At 40.5% G+C, this 20,504-nt stretch overlaps 1 protein-coding gene across 6 annotated transcripts in view; it reads left to right on the top strand.

The window, feature by feature from the left end:
• MYOM1 (myomesin 1) overlaps positions 1–20,504 on the top strand; it is an 80,716-nt gene that overhangs the window by 50,590 nt on the left and 9,622 nt on the right. For all 6 annotated transcript variants that reach the window (XM_037380494.1, XM_037380493.1, XM_037380491.1 and 3 more), the window contains 16 exons: positions 438–552; positions 4,986–5,142; positions 6,073–6,179; positions 6,301–6,345; positions 10,161–10,297; positions 11,145–11,289; positions 11,914–11,973; positions 12,243–12,310; positions 12,878–12,991; positions 13,656–13,743; positions 14,497–14,535; positions 14,629–14,734; positions 16,474–16,637; positions 18,050–18,086; positions 18,388–18,410; positions 20,038–20,093. In XM_037380494.1, coding sequence (XP_037236391.1) covers positions 438–552; positions 4,986–5,142; positions 6,073–6,179; positions 6,301–6,345; positions 10,161–10,297; positions 11,145–11,289; positions 11,914–11,973; positions 12,243–12,310; positions 12,878–12,991; positions 13,656–13,743; positions 14,497–14,535; positions 14,629–14,734; positions 16,474–16,637; positions 18,050–18,086; positions 18,388–18,410; positions 20,038–20,093 — 1,461 coding nt within the window. The remainder of the gene's footprint in view (positions 1–437; positions 553–4,985; positions 5,143–6,072; positions 6,180–6,300; positions 6,346–10,160; positions 10,298–11,144; positions 11,290–11,913; positions 11,974–12,242; positions 12,311–12,877; positions 12,992–13,655; positions 13,744–14,496; positions 14,536–14,628; positions 14,735–16,473; positions 16,638–18,049; positions 18,087–18,387; positions 18,411–20,037; positions 20,094–20,504) is intronic.

The raw sequence follows: 20,504 nt of genomic DNA, 5'->3' as shown, positions 1-20,504 counted from the left end.
TACAATTAAATGCCCTTCTGTTTCTGAATAGGTGTGGCTGCCACTTATTACCCTGATAATTTCATTTTTAAAAGCCAGATCTACCTGCAGTAAAAGACTATGATGTTTCAGAGGTCAAAGTACATGAGTTAAAAACATCCTGTTCCAATAACAATGCTCCTTTTGCAAAGAAATCGATGACAGTGATGACGCTGTCTAAACGTTAGCTATGCATACAAGGAAAGAGCAAGCCATACAGATTAGTCATGTCACTATGGAACTGGAAAAAAAAAAAAGAGGAAGAAATATTTGTCCACTGTAAAAGAAGGGGGAAAAAAAAAAAAAGAAAAAAAAAGAAAGGAAATATAACTATCAACTATCCAGACTGATCTGTAATAAGTGTGGAATTAAAATCAGTGTTTTGTAACACATAGTGTATGTATATTTGCTTCCTCCAGATAGGTGGCCTAAAACAAGGTGTGAGCTATGTGTTCCGTGTGCGGGCAACAAACCAAGCTGGTGTTGGGAAACCATCTGATGTCACAGATCCTGTCGTAGCTGAAACACGACCAGGTTTGTTAGAAATACTTCTTCTTTTTCATCATATTTAAACAGGTTCCTGTTTGTGTGATGTGTTTGCACACGGGCTGCATGCAGTTTGACCCCCCTCAAGTAAAACTTTTTTACTAAGCAGGAAATGAGTTAAGGGTAATATTTGACTTTCATGTCTGGTATATTTTAAGGTCAGAACAGATTGTCTAACACATCCAGGGATACAAAAATACAATAAAGCTGTAAGATTTGCATATAGCTGTAGATAGATGCATAAGCAGAGGACCCACCAAGATCAGCTTGACCAAAAAAGGGTACAATTGTATATTTTGCCTTTCCTATAGTAAACTGGTTGTTTATGCTTTATCGTTCTCCTTTCTTTAACTTCTGTAATATGTCTGAGGAAAGAAAGGGTAAAAGAAATTACTTTTTTTCCCTTGGCCTTTAAAATAAAGATTTCAAAAATGTAATGAAGTCACTTTGGAGGCCTCTCTCAGTAGGAATTCAAGTGCAACTTGCTGGAGTCATCCTTGAAGGCTGGCTCCAGCGTGGCTATAATGCCAGCAAGAAACACAGGAACTGGTGCAGAGGCAGAATCTCCACACCTGGAATTTCAGAAAACTTCTGAGTTTTATTTAGCTGTACAGGTAACATAAGTGACTTTGATCGAAGTCAACACCTTTTTGTCACTAAGTCCCTAACAGAAAACACAAGCATGGGCTTATGGCTTAGTCATCTATAGACTATTTTAGAAGTGGAGGGTCCTACAAGGTGGAGAAACAAACTCCCCGATATTTTAACCAAATCTGGTATAAGGTCAGTATGACGCAAGAAGGTACAGAGGTACAACCCAGCCTGGATCCACCACACACCCTTTTTCCCCTGACAAGTTCCCTTCCTTCAGCTGCAGATTTTCATACCTGATCCCACCTGGGAAGATTTCTAAGAGCCTTACAAGGACAGGAACGGAGGCAGGAGCGGGCTGTGGGCAGGCAGCGGGCAGGCAGGGCAGCGCGGGGGCCTGGGGCAGCGGGGCACGGGGAGCACAAGTGGCAGCGTGGGGGCACAGGCGAAGGAGGTCCCTAGCTGGGCAAACAGCCGACTGACCTGTCTGCACAGTCAGGCTGATAGCTGCTCCTGCCTGGAGGAACAGTCGGGTTTTATTTGGGGTGGTATTGACTGTGAGGTGTTGAGCAGCCATCACTGCCCATCAACAATTCCCATTCCCACCTGGCTGCCTCAGGAGCATTTCCTTGGGATCATTCCCCTGCTTCTGACTCCCAGGTCCATTTTTACATCTCCTATTCCTGCAGCAGCACTGGCCCAGCTCTTATAAATGCCTGGTCTTTATGTCCAGGGTAATCCTGAGGCTGTAAGTCAAGAAAGTCTGAAAAAGGAGGTCTGAAGCTGGGGTGTAAAAGAACTGGAAAACTCAGAGTGGGGAGACTGGGGTGACTGCCTGTGAGACCATTACAATTCAAAACAACACACCAATGTAAATTTGTGAAGATGATCATCACGACAGAAAAAAAATTGTACAGTGATTTCTGTGTTCACTTAAATGAGACGCACGCCCACCTGGCAATATAAACTTGAGCAGAACATTTGGTTTACAGACCTCACCAGTAGAGAAGAAGCTACATCTTGGGATCATGGCCTTTTAGCAAGTGAGGCCAGGCTTCACAGGTGTAATGTCTGAGGGATCACCAGCAAGTCAGGGTTTGGCACAGCGAAATCTCAGGGAAGCTGGAAATGGCTTACTTGTACAAACCCAGTTGACCCATATTTTGAGCAGAGATCTGCAGATATGGCATCCCCCAAACTAATCTTCTTAAAAGTATTAAGAAAGGACAAAAGGCTAATTAAAATAATTATTTCAGAAAGCAATCTCTTGGGGAGGCTGCCACCTTTCTTACTCAAACCACACAAATCTCAAGAACAATCATACAACTTTTTAAAAATTATCACAAGTCTTTGAGTGTTGCCCAATGAATTCTGCCTTTATTACCACCCTGGATGAAGACAAAATAGTGTCAGATCTCTCTAGACAATCCCTGCTAGTATGTTGCTTTTTGGCAAATGTGTAAAATCACAAGATGACTGAGCTGTCTAATCAAAGAACGTAAGTAAATAATATCCTAAATTAAAATATTTGCATACAACTGGTACTGTCTTTATCCACTGAAATGTGTAAGTATAATGATGCGATACTTTACATCTACCTTCTCCTGTTTGAAAACCACATTTAATTTTTACAGTTATCTTCTAAAATTAAATTAAAAAACCCACCCATATAAACAAATACCAATCCAGGCTACCTTTGAACCCTAACTTTGTCTTTAGACAAAAGCACTTCAGTGTGTGTGTATATTACAGGAAGCAGGGGAAATGCAGACTGCAACTCTTCCCCATTGCTGCCCTCAGTCCTTGTGCAACTTTGTGCAAAGCAAAAATTGTGATTCTGCACCAGTCACTTGAGAAAGGCTTGAACCTCAGAAATTAATGAAACCTTGTCCTGTTCAGCTTTTCTGACTAGCTGTATTCAAAATGGTGCCGTTAACTCCAGTGTTTTGAGGCTGTCTGCTTTACCTTCATGCTACCTCTTTCCTTTTAATGCATTAAACCACTCAGATAAATGGAGATTTGATATGACATCTAAGTATTTTATTTCTTGTGATGACTTTAAGAGGCGGTCTAGGTGATATGTTGAAACCACCAAGCTGTCTAGAGGAGGGTAACTACGACTGCCTCTTTGGTTCCACTTTATAGGATAGATGGAGACCTCTAGTCAGTAATTTAAACAGATATTTTTTTTTACTCGTGTAAATATTAGAGGTAAATGCCATCATCATTTCTGAAAATAAATGCTATGTATTGTTATCATAATGAGAATGCCGTAAAACAAATATAAAACATCCTGTCCTTCAAATGAACCTTCTGGCTGTAATTCTTTGCACATTGCATAAACTGCCATAAAAAGATTCATGTGCTAATGATCTACAGGAAACTAAACATTAATGAAATGTCAAGTGATGAATTTGCATATAATAAATTAAATTATAAAAAATTTGCAAATATGTTGCTGCCTAGTAAAATATTTGTAGACCTTAGACTTCATTTATCAAATATTAGTACTTAGTGCTTCATTACTGCAAGGGTTGGTAAATAACAGTACCAAAATGGGAATATTAATCTCATCTTTCATTAAATGGTTATGCCAAATTATAAAGACTAAGAAAGCTGCATGTACACAAATTGTCATTACAGGAGCTACTCACAGTGCTGGAAAGGACCTGAATAGTATTAGGATGATGAAACAGAGATCTCCTTGTATGCTTGAGGCTCATTAAGAATTATGCTGAAAATAAAGCATTTAATCTCAATGTCAGGAATAAGGCTTTTGTCTTTAAGGTACAATACTTTGTGGAAAAGTGTGTCATTAGCATTCTGGGCAGCCCAGAATTGTCTTAGGCTAAGTAACATAACATGAGTGGCCTATTCAGATGCAAGATCCAGCTCAGAGCTGTTTGGAAAAGGAGGCTGGACGTTCTCCAGCACCTCTCAGTGCACATGCTCTCCCTGACATTCTCAGACAAGTTGTTGAAATGAAAATTAATGCCACAGATGACGGGCTTGCTGAGCCTCCCAAATCGCAGACAAAATTCCCTCAGCTTCACTAGGATGCGAGGGATCAGTATAGAGGTGCCTTTGGGTTTCTGATCTGAGATTCAGCCCCAGGGCCTTTTAGAGGACAAACTGGGTCACTTTATCCAGCTCAAGGACTGTAGGTACTGGCAAAACAGGGTGGGCGACTTAAGCAGCTAATTGCAAATATTCGCTCCCTTTGTGGGCCCAGGATTAATGCTGCAGACGGTAGCAGGGCCAGGTGCCAAGCACAGCAATTAAACCAACCTCCCGGAGTGAAGCCAGAGTCACTGAAAATGTGCCTCAGTTGCACAAGTGTGCACTGCTAGGGTAACTCCATTGTTTCCTCTTCTGCCTCCTGCACCTCTTCAAACACCCACATTTGCACACGGTATTCCCTGTAGAAGTTCTTATCTTACTAGAGAATAATAAAATCATGACGTATAACAAAAGTTCTGTCTACCCCTTACCATGGAAAATACTGCTATTTAATATTTCAAACATTTAGTGGATTTAAAAGCTTGCTTTATTTTTTTCCCTTCAGATTTTTCCGGAACAAATATCACTCTCATGTAGGCTTAGACTTGCTCAAATAAACCAGTTGATTTATGATGCTCTTTAATCTTTGGATTAGAATAAGAACAGTTCTTGTGAATCAAAAGATTGAGGATGCCAATGTTTGCAGCAGTTGATGTGCCAGCTGAGAAAATGGCAAGGATCTGTTTTAATCCACCCTATGAATGATATCTATATGCATTTGTTTCCTGGCTTCTCTGAGAAAATGGAATTGCCTTGTTCTGCTCTTTCAGGAACCAAGGAAGTGGTGGTTGATGTAGATGACAATGGAGTAATTTCCCTGAACTTTGAATGTGACCAGATGTCTCCAAACTCTGAGTTTGTTTGGTCCAAGAATTATGAACCAATTGCGGATGACTCCCGACTGAATATCGATACCAAAGGTGGAAAGTAAGAACCCTCAGGGGCAGCAATAGTTTCATGTTTGAGAGATCTAGACTGGTCACAGAAATCCATCCTTTTGGATGTATGACCTCAGTAAGAGGTACCTCTGCCTCCATTACTGTGAGGCTACTTCATGAGTATGCTGTTCTCTAGCAAGTCCACATGCAGACCATTAGGAAGTAACTTGCACAGAATGAGTCAGATCTCCTGTTTAGGCAGTTTAGTTATGTTGAGGCATAGGGAGGGAAAATCTGTCTTCTGTCAGCCTATAACCTGTTAATCAAGGCAAATTATTATTATTATTATTCCTATTGTTATTATTTTAAGTCTCCAAAGGGTAAAATTACTTGGCTGCTTGCAAAATGCTTTTGCCATGTAATACTCTCACAATTTTTGGAGGTGCTGTAATAAGCAAGACTCTCTTCTGATGGCATCACCACAGCCTGATTTGGTAACTTCTTAATGCTCTACAAGCCTACTCTGTTTCTTCAGGCTTTTAACAGAGAGGAAGAAGTGGCAAAGGCACAGGTTCAGCCTATGAAGTGCCTCTGTGCTCTTCTAGCTCTAGAAACCATATAGAAAGAAACGGTGCCTCACCACACTCATGGTATTGCATATGAAAATTGAATCAGCCTGTACTTAAATCTTCCACGCTCACCCAAGACTTGACAGCGTGTTTTTAAGCATTCTTGAGCTAGGTTAAACTAGCTATCTCCAGCACTTTTGGTGCTATCTGAGAGTTGTGCCATCTCCACTTGTGCTACACGTGATAGGACCTACCCTGGTTTATACTGGCCAGAGCCCTGCATTTGCCTCTTCAGTCAGAGCAAAAGCTAATACAAGACTATTCTTATCTGGTGTTATAGACATAAGGGAAGGGGTTGGTTCAGACTGATCTCATCTTTCTATCAAAATGCTTTTTTTTTCTTCCTAAAGGTCAAAAGCTATCTTTAAGGATCTTGGAGAAGATGATTTGGGCATTTACTCTTGTGTTGTTACAGACACTGATGGAGTCTCATCAAGCCACACAATTGATGAGGAAGGTAAACACAATGTCTATTAAGCATGTCTGTTTTGCTTTCACATCTGTTTTTCCCTGCTGCTGTGTATCTCAGACCCATAAGGCATACACACCTTGTATTATTTCTTTTATGTCTTTTGCAGAAATGAAACGCCTGCTTGCTCTGAGCCATGAACGCAAATTCCCAAGTAAGTGAATCAAATATGTCTGTAGGGAAATGTTCTGCATGCAGTGGGGTATCACAAAGCTCCTGCCACCATCAGCTGGGGAAGTCACTATAGTATTTTCAAGTGAAAGGGGTTTTGCATTAAAAATCTAAGATTCCTTTATTTTTTTCTCTTTCCTTCAGTACATTTGGGTATTACTGATGTTCTTCCTGATTTGTTGCAGGCTACTGGTCTAGCATATAGTAAGTCTGTATAACAGCTGGAGAATAAGTATCCCATTGGCTTTGTTTCTTCTGTGGAACTCAACACACCTAACCTGATTTGAAAACCAGAATTTGAAAAATTCTCTAAGTTTGCTCCAACTGAATTTAACATAAGTTAAATTTAAGCTTAACAAAGCTGTAGTAAATTCTGCTGTAATTATATATATATATATATATATATATATATATATATATATGCAGAATTATCCTGACGAAATGAATTCCTCCCCTCTTTCCTGTAACACTTGACAATATGAACAACCTTCCTGCTGTTTAGGGTGGTATATTTGTCAACCCCACAGACCTTCCATACCTTTGTGATATCCTGATAGTAGCACAACTTGGTTATTTTCACTGGAATGTAATTTGAATAATTTGGAAAAAAAAAATTGGATTGTGTGATGAGTCCTGTTATACACAATGAGACAAGATGTGAACCTGGTCTCATGCTCTCCCACGGCATTCTCTTCTTTTTCATTCTAGGCACGAAAACTCTTGCTTATGTTTTAACATCCTCAGCTTTGCATATGCACTGGTGGCACCTCTGCCAACTCAGCCCACATTGCGCCTCTCAGCCCAGTCAATACTTGGATGCAGAAGTGGCCTTTTTGCCCACATCTTCTCTCTCATTTCCTTCTTGTCTTTTCCATATCAGCTCTACTCTTCTCATCATATTATATCACCTTTTGACAGCTTAATGACAGCCCAAGCATCCCCTTGTTTACTCCTGCTCCTCCCAGTTCTTTCCTCCTAATTATATCTTCACATTTAAAGACAGTCATCACAAAACCTTCCTGTTGTTGCATGTCCTGACGTGCCCTGACCCTTCTCTTCTGAGTGCTCTTCCATGCTCTGTGTTCATAACCAATGTCACAAAATAAGCTCCTCAGGACATAGATCATGTCTTCTTTTTTTTTTTTTTTTTTTTTTTTTTTTTTGCATTGTACTAGGTAACAGGACACTTCTAGTTGTGTATGAGCTTCCAGGTAGCACAGGCAATAAGGGAGATCACTGCAGAATATATCTTTAAGGAGGAAACTATCTTACTTGCTTTGGCCATTCCAGGCCCTGTGGACACTAAAAAAAAAATAATACTACAAACAGAGGTTGAGATATACCTGGCTATGCCTATGAGGCTAGAAAAATAATGAGCTTCTATGGATCAACATGAAACCTTAGTCATATCTCCAGATAATATGTTTGAGGATTACCCAGCTTCTTTAAAAAAATTAGTTGCTAGGCATTTCTGATTCAACATGAGCTCCTGTGTGTTGCATTGTTTGTATTTCTGAACTGCACTTAATTGTAACTTCTGCTTAGAAATATCTGCAGCCTTACAGAATGCAACTAAGTATGGGCATGATAGTGTACTGGTGCTAGGTAAAAATGAATTGTTCTAGCTCTTCAATTGAGCAGCTGCCTGAGGACTCCCTCTGAAGTCCTCAGAGTAACTTGTGATGCTATACAAATCGGATGTAAAACCTGGCAAGCATGATGGCTGGAAAATGCCTAAAGTGGCTGTCAGTCAGTGCTTATGGAAATAGCTTAAAATAAGACTTTTGCTCATGGAGGACTGTAATGCAGGTTTGTCCAGTTCATTTGGGTGGAGAAGTGAACAGCCTTTTCCCAGAAAAGAATTCTCTTGCATCCTTTCAGCCCTTTATTTAACAGCTTTTGAGACACTTTCCTCTTTTCGCTGTTAGAATAAGATATTCATAGTTAATTACATGCAAACCAAGTGGGTGTTTAAAATTGCCATAGAGCTGACAATGAGACAAAAGCAGTGCAGCCTGATATCTATTCACACCTTCTCCCTCTTACTTCCACTGTCTCCCATAGTATTTCAGTCGCTTTGTTTGGAGAAATTATGCAAGACCTGAGATTCCTTCTGTTTCTTATGAGCAAAGTGATGTGCTGGGTGAGAAAGCATCACATGCACCACTTGCACTGCTGAGGCACACTCCTATGGGGTCGTTCTTTGCCTTGCTCCCTTGTGGTAATGCCGTCCCTTCAGGCTCCAGGCTTTCCTCTTTCTGGTTAAGCCTGTGTCTTTTTCATAGAATCATAAAATCATCTAGGTTGGAAAAGACCTTTAAGATCATCAAGTCCAACTGTTAACCTAGCACTGCCAAGTCCACCATTAACCATATCCTTAAGCACCGCATCTGCGTGTCTTTTAAATAGCTTCAGGGATGGTGACTCAACCATTTCCATAATTCTCTTTTTTCCCCTCACCTCCCAGAAGCCTTATTTTCACCAGAGATGGGTCCTGTGCTGCTCAGCACACCCGCAGGTGTGGGAGGGCGTAGATGCGGCAAAGGGTTGAGCGTGGGAAAGAAGGACGTGGGGGGTCCTTACTCTCAGACTTTCTTTGGCAGTGGGATGGGATGGCAGCTTTGCTCCAGAAGGCACCCCAGTTGTTTAGTATGGTGCCAATGGAAAGATGAGAGCAATTAGACACTGCTTCAGTCCCAGTCCTCTCTTGCTGTAGCTGGGCCTTTGCATACACGGAGCTAAAAGAACCAGCCCTGCCCTGGGATTTGTCTGGCAGGTGTGTCTTTACACTATCACCAGGCTATATCATCAAGCATTTTGCAATGTGTTTGTACACTGTCCTCAGCTGTTCCATGTTACACCCTAGCGATGCAGACTTTACACTGCTGTGAAAGTGGAGACTGGGGGAGAGTTCACATACAGCATACGTACTTCCCAGAGTATGATTTCTGTGAAGAACCTGAGCATTCACTAAGACAGCTAAAAATTATGGAAGCCAATAAAATGAGCAATATCAGAGTCTAAATGATCATGTTTAATGTTGCTGATTAAGACATCTTAAACGAAAAATTAAAGTGGATGCAAGCTGAAGGCTTTTACTAACAAGAACAAGGAAAAATGGAAAAAAAATTTAAAAGATACTAATATTATCTATGGTATAGTACCCTTTACACTATTTTTTTCCTGCTAAGACAAATAATTGGTCCATATGTAGGGGTTTCCATTATTTATAGGTAAAGAAAATGTATTGGGGAGATCGAGGGTACGTTATGATACATGGTAAATTCTGGAGGTAGAGGTACTGCTCAGCAAAGGATCAGAGTGCTTACAAAAATATCCCAACCTGCAGCTCAGCAGCTGACTTTCTAATCTGGCTTCATGCTTGGGGTTTATTTTTGTGTTTTTTTCCATTGAACCAGTTCACTGTCTTAGAGCAATATTGTTAGGCAACTCATTAAACATGGGTCTGTGCCATACAGACTCACATCATGCTGCAGAGATAGTTGCAGTTTACCTTTGAAATAGCCTGGTATCAGAATGGAGCATAACTCAAATCCTGAACACTTCCAGTCTGTACAGACCTAGTGATTGAAGGATCAAAAGATTAAATCTTGACTCTCATCCCATGTATATGTGGGTGGAGAGGCATTCTGTCTATATGAAGAGCTGTCATAAGTTAGTTACCTTGCATGCAGTACCTGAGTATGAAAGGAAGAAGTGGTGTTCTGAGTATAGAAGAAAATAGTTGTTGGGGCACAGGCAAAGTATATGCCTTATTCTTTTCTTTCTTCTTTGTAGCTGTCCCACTTGCCTCTGAGTTGGCAGTGGAAATTTTGGAAAAAGGAGAAGTGAGATTCTGGTTGCAAGCTGAAAAACTGTCTGGCAATGCAAAGGCCAACTTTGTTTTTAATGATAAGGAGATTTTCAATGGAGAGGTAAGCCTTTTCATTGCTCACATGTGTTTGCATTTTTATGAGTATCAATGAATATTAATGTCTCTGTCTCAAATATACTTCCAAATAGCGTTCCACATTAATGCATTTTCATGAGAAATAACATATGTAATTGAAAGCATCATTAGAAAGATTTTGTCCATAGTTCTGAGCTCCAGATGAATTCTACTGGGCGCAGTTTATAAAGTGGAGTTAAATGACTTCCTGCCATCCTTGTGAGTATCACGTTCCGTTAACTAGTGGCGATCATACGAGTTCCTGCAACAAGGTAGTCCCAGGTAAGCAGCTACTGTGGTCTTGAAGGAGTCACTGCAGTAGCCCAGATTCATCCTGTCTCCTTCATCTATGGCCCTAGCAAACCTGTGTGCTTGGTTCTCACCTCTCTTTGCTGTTTGGAGGAATTTATTACAGCAGAGCATGTTACTCCCACAGACATGACATGGCATGCTTTTGTTGCAACGCTGATGTCAGGTAGAAGGCAGAGATGGAGCATTCTACACAAAAGCTTGTAAAAGTATAACCATCTTCAAATAAAGTGTTTTTCTGAAGAGGTGCAAATCTAAACCTTTCTAATGAAAAAGAACATGGTACATGCATACAACAGGCATGTCACGTGCTTGTATAGTACCATTAAATAGGCTTCACCTTTAACAGATTTCTTATTTATTTGGTTATACATTTAAAGCTGGAGCTAGAGATAGCGGGAATCTGAATAAGTGGGAATCTGATTAAAGAAAGCAGAATTTCACCTGAAGATACTATATAACATTTGACAAATATTTATCACTCTGATATCCATTAATCATTGCTTTACTTTCCATTCCTGAAGAAATATAAAATGAAGGTGGACCAGAAGACTGGCCTTGTTGAAATGATTATGGATAAACTCGAGGACAAGGATGAAGGGACTTATACTTTCCAGCTGCAGGATGGAAAAGCAACCAATCAATCAAGCCTTGTCCTAATTGGTGATGGTAAAGTGATCTATATTATGCGGTAGGCTGGAAAAATTATCCTGAGGTTACCTCAGCTGTCATCTTCACTTTCCACTGTTTTCAATACTAATAGATGTTCCAGTGTTTTTTCATGCCATATTGCTTGCCTGCCTCGTATAGTACAGGGCATGTGTGTCAACTGAAATTTTTAAAGTCCTGGGAGGGAGGGGAATTGTTACAGAAATGTAAAATATTGCAGCCTGCCATGGTTTGGTTTTCTATGTGTGGAACGAAAATTTCTAAAAAGCCCATTCAGCCAGGAGCAAGTAGTTGCACCTCCTAGAGCTCATGCAGCTTGTTGACTCTGGTGCCACTCATTTGCCTTCCTATTGAGAGCAGAAAGTAGCTGTATGATCGGGGGTTATGCTTCATCAGACATGACACATCAAACTTCTGATGACTGCAAGCAGCTAGGAGAATTGAGTTAGCCATAATCAGCTTCTGACACTTTGAAATGTTCAGTGAAAACCTGGCCCTATGGCAGGATTCTCATTGACCTCTAAGGGACAGAGCTGCACCTAACTGTTACAGTGACATTCAGCACCGTACAAATGGCACACCATGTCTAACCTTGGATTTTTTTTTGCTGGTTTTAATTCCTAGTATTCAAGAAGCTGCAGGATGAAGCAGATTTCCAGAGAAAAGAATGGCACAGGAAACAAGGTGATAATATGGTTACTTATAAGAATCACATATGTGTTAGTCTGTTAAGAGTTTGTTTATATTTCTATATGTTAATTTTAAATAGATGTTTTTTGTTGTTATATGGTTGCTTATCTTCTGAAGGAGAAATAGGAAAATAAAACCACATTAAAATATAACAGTATTCTTGTCAAGAAAAACACATTTGTCTTTGGTTTTGTATCATGAATAGCATTGATGTGACCTTTAAAAATATTTTTTTGTTATAATACATCTGTATTTTTATACAGGTCCTCATTTTGTGGATAAACTGGGATGGGAAGTTACGGATGACTGTAACGTGATGTTGAAATGTAAGGTAAGGGGCAAGGAAAACATTGATTACAATGTTCAAAGCACTTTGACCTACCACTACTTAGATGATGAGGGTAGGAAGGGACTATAGATACACCCTTTGCTTTTGTACTCCCAGTTGCATATTGGATACCGACAGAGCCTCTGAAGGCTAATCACGCTGGGGCAACTGCTCATTGTGTGTAACAAAATACCTTGGAAGATAGCTTGAACTTTTTTCTCCAGGTCTGTCAGCCACCCATTCAGGAAAAGGCACCTGAATAGGAATGACAAGTCTTTGTAAATCCTGGGACTTTCTCATTTTTGGCCATCATTGGATGGTAGAAATCCCCTGGGCAGGATTCACTAGTTCCCTGGGCTCCTTGAAGCTGTTGGCAGTCCTTTTTCTTTCCATCCCTGCTGTTTTCCCTCTTGCATCCCTCATTTTAAAATGGAGGCCTGCAATAACTCACTCTGATCAAGTTGTAAAGCTCGCTGTCCTTTTATGAGAGATTGAACAAGCTGGCCCATGTACTAAGTTCCCCTGCTCAAATGAAGAGAACAATTACAATGTGGTTTTCATCCATCTTAGGTGGCTAATATTAAGAAGGAAACACACATTGTATGGTACAAAGATGACAGGGAGATAATGGTAGATGAAGAACATGACTTTAAAGACGGCGTGTGTACTCTGCTGATATCAGAGGTGAGTGACTGTCCTTGTTAGCCCTCAGCTGAAGTCAGTGTTACGAATTCAGATGAACGATACGATCTAATCTAATATTTCAGCAGAACAATCAAAAAAGGAAGTGGGTTTTCAAAATGGAAAAATGAGGCGTCTGCGTTCTAGCTGGAGCAAATGTCTGTCTATAACTGCTTGTTCAGATTGTCAGGAAATGATGACAGAAGAGATAATAAGCTTGTCACTTCCTTTCTATGTCAGTTTAACAACAGAATGAAACCACATTTATGTTTCAAATAGCATTTGGAAAGCGCTTGTCACTCAGGCTTTCCGAGGACCACCCTCGGAGTCACCAGAGGTCTGGTCCCTACCCAGCCTTGCTGCAGGCTTGAGGGGGTGACCTGCATTCACCACTTCATTTCTTTGCTCTTGGTTCTTTGGCTGAGGAAGGGAAGAAGTGTCAGGACCCCCCGGGGCTGGAGGCTCCCCCACAGCTGCAGGCCAGGACCCCCCAGCCCAAGCCCATCCCACCACCCTGGCCAGCAGCAGGGCAGCTGGGGGGCACCGGGGGAAGCCCCAGCCTGGGGTACCTCCCTGGGGACAGGACATCAGCTGTGTTCAGGAGTAAAATCTAGACTTTTCTACAGTAACTGTTCTGAAAACTGGTCTTGCTGTTACAATATTGCAGTTTTCTAAGAAAGATGCTGGCACTTATGAAGTCATACTGAAGGATGACAGAGGAAAGGACTCCACTGAGCTACAGCTTAAGGACACAGGTCAGAGCCACTTTCTGCATGCTGTCAGCCACACCAGCTGGCAGCCTGGGTGCTCGCCTGCAAGCGGGTCCGGGGTACAAGCAATGTGTCGCCTTCCTGTGGCTTTGTTCCTCCTGTATACAAGGTCATCTCGTTAGAAAAAATGAGATTTTTCAGTTCAAATAGTGTTTGAATGCAGCTTATTGCATCTGGATTCTGTCTAATTTTGGAAGAATATGATGACTAATGCTAAGCGAAATTATAATGGGTTTCCTCAGGGGACCTTCAGTAGTGTAAGTTTACAAGTATAGAAAGAAATTATAGAATTACGTAATTTTAAAAGATTACACATTTTTATTATGTTTTGCCATTCATTTGTTTAGGGGCCTTCCCACTCAATGTGATTACTATATATTTAAAGTTTCGCTTACGTTTCCAAGCAAAAGGCAAATAACTCTATCCATTAGAATGTATATAGATGGCTTAGCATTCCAACTGAATAGTGTCATTTACAAAAAAACCCAAAAACAAACCAAAAAGTTTTGTTCAGCTGCAGCAGTATTCATCAAGGCTGCAGTTAAATAAAGCCTGGAAATTGTGGATTAACAGGCTATATTGCTGCATTGCTTACGTTTCTAATATGCTTTATAAGGTCAGTCCGATTTCTTTTTCAACCCTACTGGTGAGAATATTTCAGAGCCAGTCCTTGTCCTGTTATTGACTTTGCTTGAGCTGCAGACACAGAGCCTTAGTCTCTGGATTTTATTTCCACAGCTTTTGCAGATCTGATGAATGAAGTATGCAGAAGGATTGGTAAGAACTTCATTCTCTCTTCGAATGAATGACTCATTGTGACACTCAATGAATGGCTGCACGGCTGCATAAAACCATGTGCTCTTCTTTCAGCTTTATCTGCCACAGACCTGAAAATCCAGAGCACAGCTGAGGGTATCAGACTGTACTCCTATGTTACTCATTATGTGGAAGATTTGAGAGTAGGCTGGGTGCACAAGTAAGTATGCAAGAGCTTTGCAAATGCCAGTGCAATTTTGGTTTTATAGATTCAGAAAGAACCTGGATATATGAGAGGGGCGAGGCCCTGGTTTCTTCTCACCTCTTATGAGTCCTTATCTCATATGAGTTAGTTTCAGTGAATTACGTCCACATGAAACCAGTACGAATCAGGTGTTGGTGGTGCAGGGCCCTCCTGTTGTTTCCCTCATGAGACAGATAGTCCCATGCCATGAGATGCTGTCAGGGCTGTGTTGCTTCAGGTGCTTCCCACCTCCTAAATGGGAGCTGCAGCTTTCCCTGAATCAGTTTTAAGAAGTGATGCAAATATAACCTGAGAGACTGACAAGCTTTAAAAGAGGCCAGCACTGTGGGTTCAGAGATACCTAGCCTGGAGGTCTGCTTGTCTAGAAGCCACAATTCATGGGAACTGGGACAAGTGGGAATGTCCTTTTAATGCATGGGTTCATGTTAGGAGGCAAAGGAAGTTCAAGCGTGTGCCTGGGGCAGTAAAATCCAGACTGCTCCTCCTGTGAGTGCTAAGAACCTAACCAAGACGGACAGAAGAACTGTGATTTTTAAAAAGAATTTGAATGCCCAGCTCCCCACAAAATTAATGGGAGTTGCATATCCAGATCCATAAGACAGCTTTGAATTCTCAGCCAGCACAAACAGCACGCACTGGAAAACCCAGAAAAGTAAACAGCTTCAGATCTATTATTGCTATTCTTGCTGTTTCACTTCCTGTGGACATGGTAGTAGTTAGACTTTAGGGTGGAATCTGAATTACTTACATCTCAAGAAAACTCATTTACATGAGTTTTCTTGAGAGAATACCCAGGATGTGCTGTAGCAGTCTGGCTGTAATTATTGACACCGTTGCTAACCAGAAACCTTGTCAGAGAAATGAAAGCTATTTGAGGCTTTCCTGTTTCTTGGCACCCATTTTGACCTGGTATCACCAGAGGTCCTAAGTATTTCAAAACTGCAAGTGAGTATGAAGTATTCTGAGTTTTTGCCCCTTCTCTCTTATTAATTTTTAGAAACTAGTTTTGTCTTGAAGCATATCAAATTAAACTAGAAAAAAGTGTTCTTCTCCCTTCAGTATATTCGAAATTATCAGTTCAAAGATTAAAATAAAATCAGTAGCTTATTTGACGAATATCTTTTGCCTCATCCAGGGCACTTAACTGCTTATCTAGGAAGCTGAGAAATTGATAATTTTGTGGAAGAGGATACATTTATGTCAAAATATGTTTAACTGTAAACACCAAAGCACAGCAGAGCATCAGAAAACAGCCCAACTGGGCAAACACCACTTGTGACAAAAGTGTGGGGTTTTTGTAGGTACAGCGCCGTATAGGTTTTTTTGCCCAAGCAGAAACAAACCTATGCTAAAAAGAGAAGATGAACATTTAAGGATGCATGGATTACCCTTCAGAGATCAGGCTTTTACATTTGTATAACTCTTCTGTGGCTCAGGTCATAGGCTAAGATGCATAACCTTCCTGGAAGCTCTGAGGAGAGCTAGACCTTGAACAGGGAAAGACTGTCATACCAGTTCTGCCCAGCTGGCCTGCAGCTTTAGCAAGAATTTGACTTCAAAAGTTTCATATGTTGACGTACCATTGCTCCTTGGAAATCATGTAGTAACTGCAGATGTACTCAGTGACTCAGCATGAGCAAATCCCATTTGTACTCCAGTAAACTGAAAGAGTAACGTTGTTTTGTATTTTCCAGTGATACCCAGATTAGGTTTACAGACCGAGTGAAGACTGGTGTCACCGGGGAGCAGATCTGGTTGCAGATCAATGAACCAACTCCGCAGGACAAAGGCAGATACACAATGGAACTCTTCGACGGTAAAACAGGACACAAAAAGACAGTGGATCTTTCTGGACAAGGTAGGCCATTCCCTCTGCTAACACTGTGTGTGTGGGCATTGTACTGCGTGCGATGGGGCGGGGGTGTCAACAGCAGGATCTCGCTACAGAGCTGTGACTGCTGGGGTTGTAGGGTCGGCGTGTGTACCCAGCAGTGTTTGTGGAGACAGTGCAACTTGTTTTCTCCAAGCTGTGCTCTTGAGTCGGAAATTATGAACAGCTTTTTCCTATTTCAAATAGGCGCTTACAGTTTGCCTACTGAGACATCAGCCCAGTTTCTGAGCTATCTTATAAACCCCCCTGTGTTGCTGGCATTGATTGGCAGTTTTAAGTACAAGCTGTAGCACTGAACGCTTTCTCTATCTCTTCCTTCCAAGTAGTAGTTGGAGGAGGAAGTGAGGGACAAGTTTGTTCTGTTTCTTTCCTACTGTATTTCTTTGATGGATATAATAGGGGTCCTTATTCTTCAGAGCTGACAAGACCTTTCATCAACATGATGAAGGACTGTTAGGGGAACAGCTGAAATTACTTGGATTGACTGTTGGAAGCTTTTGCTCTGAGAGACCTCTTGGATCCTAGGAAACAGATTAACTCCTTCCGACCTGTTGAGTTTCCATCCCCAGCCATTTCCACCCTTAAAGCTTCACTTTGGGTCTGCAAGCTGTGTAAGGGCCACAACCTTATAATCATCTCCCCCTTGCTCCTTCTGTACTCTATCTCCACTTCCTGAGAAAAGAGGTTTCTTCTTCCCTTTCAAAGCAGGAAAGGCTGACCTCCCACATGATGGTAGCCTAGTCTGAATTTACAAAGGAGACAATAGTTTGCTGTTTGGTCTGTTCATGGCCGTCAGTGTGATACTTCAGAGCAGCTGTGAAAAGCACTTGGGAAAGCCAGATGTCTTGTATTCCATAAGCCAGTGGTCTCCAAAGCAGGATGCATGCAAGATGATCTGCTGGGATGTGGGAAGAAAATATAAGAGAACTTCTGTACTGCACTTACATAATTTATAAATAAATATACATATAGTGGTAGTGTGTGCTCAAAAAAAAATTTAGATAGAGGTGTAAAGTGAAAAAAAGTTTGGGAGACCACTGCCATAAGCTATCATTTAGGTGGTGTGTTGTGGGTTTCTTCCTCTTCTTGTGAAATTATTTCAATCTATTGCTCCCCTGCTATCTCTTTGTCTTAAAGCTTGACTTTTAGAAGCAAAAAAGTGTGCTTATGTGTTCATACGTGTATATAATAGCTGCCATAGATGGCCTTTATTAGTTGAACCATTCAGCATTTTAGGGTTTATACAATATACACCCATCCATCCATTAATATTTCTTTAATGATGTCTACATTTTAAATTTATTTCTGCATTTTAAATTTGAACTTGTGATGATTTATCTCTGAACCTACCTTTAAAATCAACTTTTCTCTTTACAAAGCATTTGATGAAGCCTTTGCCGAGTTCCAGAGGTTAAAGTAAGTATTATGCCATCTAAATACAGTAATGGCAGTCATAAAATAAAAATAGTGTTGGCTTATTTTGTGCTGGAGCTAACCATACGCTATGACTACAGAAGCCTGTAGGAGTTTTGCATGTGACTTCTTTAGTGTAACCCTTATATAACAGTTGAGTAATAAAGAAAAAGCAGTATTGCCAAATGATGAGAGAGAGTTTCCTTAATGGATTAAAGCCAGTTAAAAAGATAAGCAGTTTTTCAATCACTCTAAGTAAGCCTTAACTGAAATTGGACTTTCTTTTTGTTTCTTTCAATTCCAGGCAAGCTGCGATTGCAGAGAAAAGTAAGTGTGCCTTCTTTGACAATGGTTGCAACAAACTGTTTATGAAGGTTTTCTTCCTCTCCAGGAAGGTTGTGTGTTGGGAAAGAAAGGGCTTGTATACATGTGTATGTGCATGTGCTCATCCTAAAACAAGTTTGTCCATACACCAAGAAAAAGCATGGAGAGTGACCTTTTTGTGATTTAACATTGGTGCACATTGCAGCTAATCATATTGCAGTTATGGATTATGTTGATTTTTCCCATCTAAGCTCCTGTTGTCATTACCAGTTAGACTTCTCTAAAAATTAGCTTTATTGCTGGGATCTCTCATGCATGTTCTATGCACAAAAGTGACTTTGTTTTCAAAGATGGAGGAAATAATTTGGCTAATTCTGAACTATATAAAATGTCAAATGACTCTGCATTACATACAGAAATGGGTAAGAAAGCAACAGCAGCTTTTGCATTAAAGACAGATCCCTGAACCCCCTCATAGTTTTGCCTGTGTGTTAATTCCAACATAGCAACTAAAACAAAAGTATGTATTAACTACCCAAGGAATAAGTCATTAGAATTGAACTTGAACTATTGAGCTCAGTATTCTCCCTATTTACAGAAAAACACATGGAAAAAATGTAACACATCAAAAAAATCTCCCACTCCAGATGACTTTCAGACTTGTATAAAAATGAGGGCAGAACTGGCATTTGAAAAGTTATTGGAGAAAAATGTGTTTTTCTGATCTGAGCTAACTCCTCCTGGACATATACTCCAAATAGAGCGGAGCTTGTATATGTACAGTGACCCCCTACATGTCCCAGCTGAGACAGCGCAAAGGGGTCAGTAATAGTCCTACCCTGGGCATTTAGTTTTTAACCCTGGACCATTCATAAGGGGCTGGCATGTTAAATGACTTAACACAGTCCCATTCCTGGTCTCGTAGGGTTGTTATCTCTGTGCTGCAGAGCACATCTTTTACAGAATACATTAGAGGGCAACATTCTGTATAGTCATTTCCTTCCTCTGCTAGGCTCCACCAAGACATATAACGAACAAAATCCATATTCCAGGATAAGTGCACCAAAGACTGCATGTGATCAGTTTATTTGTATTTATGTAAGATTCCTATGGGACTGAGCTTAAAACTAGATCAGGTATCAACGTCATTTACACAGAGATGCTTACAAAGCGGTGGAATTTTAGTGTTGTCACTGAGCCTGAAGTCTCTTTGTATTTAGATTAAAACCTAATCTCCACCACTTCATTAGGTGTCATTCATCTCCTTTTGGAAACCAAAGTTTTTAGCTTATGTCACTAAAAGTTTAGAGCACTGGATCTCAAAAATTCAGACTTCTTTTTGTGCACTCAGAAGTAACACTGAATTGATGGCAAAATCTGCAGGACACAGCACATGTACTTTAATTCCCTTCTGTAAGTAACTGACACCGGCTATCAACACATCTATTGCTGTGAATTCAATGGTTTTTTAAGTCCAAATGTTGTGCTAAGAATGCTGAATAGTTCTCTGCTAGTGCAGATATCAGAGACAAGTTTGTACATAAATAAGGTAAAAAACTAGAGGGGAAACAAGATCTGGGACACAGTTGATTTTGAGACACTAAAGAAAATTACTTTCATTTATTTCCAGATCGTGCACGGGTACTTGGAGGTTTGCCCGATGTTGTCACCATCCAGGAGGGCAAGGTACAGTAAAGTAACTGAAGCTTTACACAACAGCCCAACAGCTTGAATGCCTTTCAATGATGGGAAAATATTCACCTTTTTTTTTTTTTTAAGATGCCATCTTTAAAATCTGCTACGTTATTTATTCATCCCCTGCCTTCTGTACATAATTCAGCGGTCTTGCACAGATGGGTTTATGTATTCAGGGCAGTGTCTTTTCTTAAGCATTAGATAAAAGTGAGATGACAATGTGAGCTGAAACTAAATTCTTTATATAACCAGCTCTTTAAAAATTCATGCATAGGTTTCACAGTTAGATTTTTTTTTTTGTAACAGGGTATCAGAGAAGTTTAATTCCTTTTTTTACAAAATAGCTAGTCATTCTATGTCTTTTGCAGTTAACTTCCTTGCGATGTGGCAAGATAGTCACAC

Source organism: Falco rusticolus, chromosome 3, assembly GCF_015220075.1.
Source record: "Falco rusticolus isolate bFalRus1 chromosome 3, bFalRus1.pri, whole genome shotgun sequence".
Taxonomy (NCBI): domain Eukaryota; kingdom Metazoa; phylum Chordata; class Aves; order Falconiformes; family Falconidae; genus Falco; species Falco rusticolus.
The sequence above is the reverse complement of the archived record's forward strand: the minus strand, read 5'-3'. Positions and strand labels throughout refer to the sequence as shown.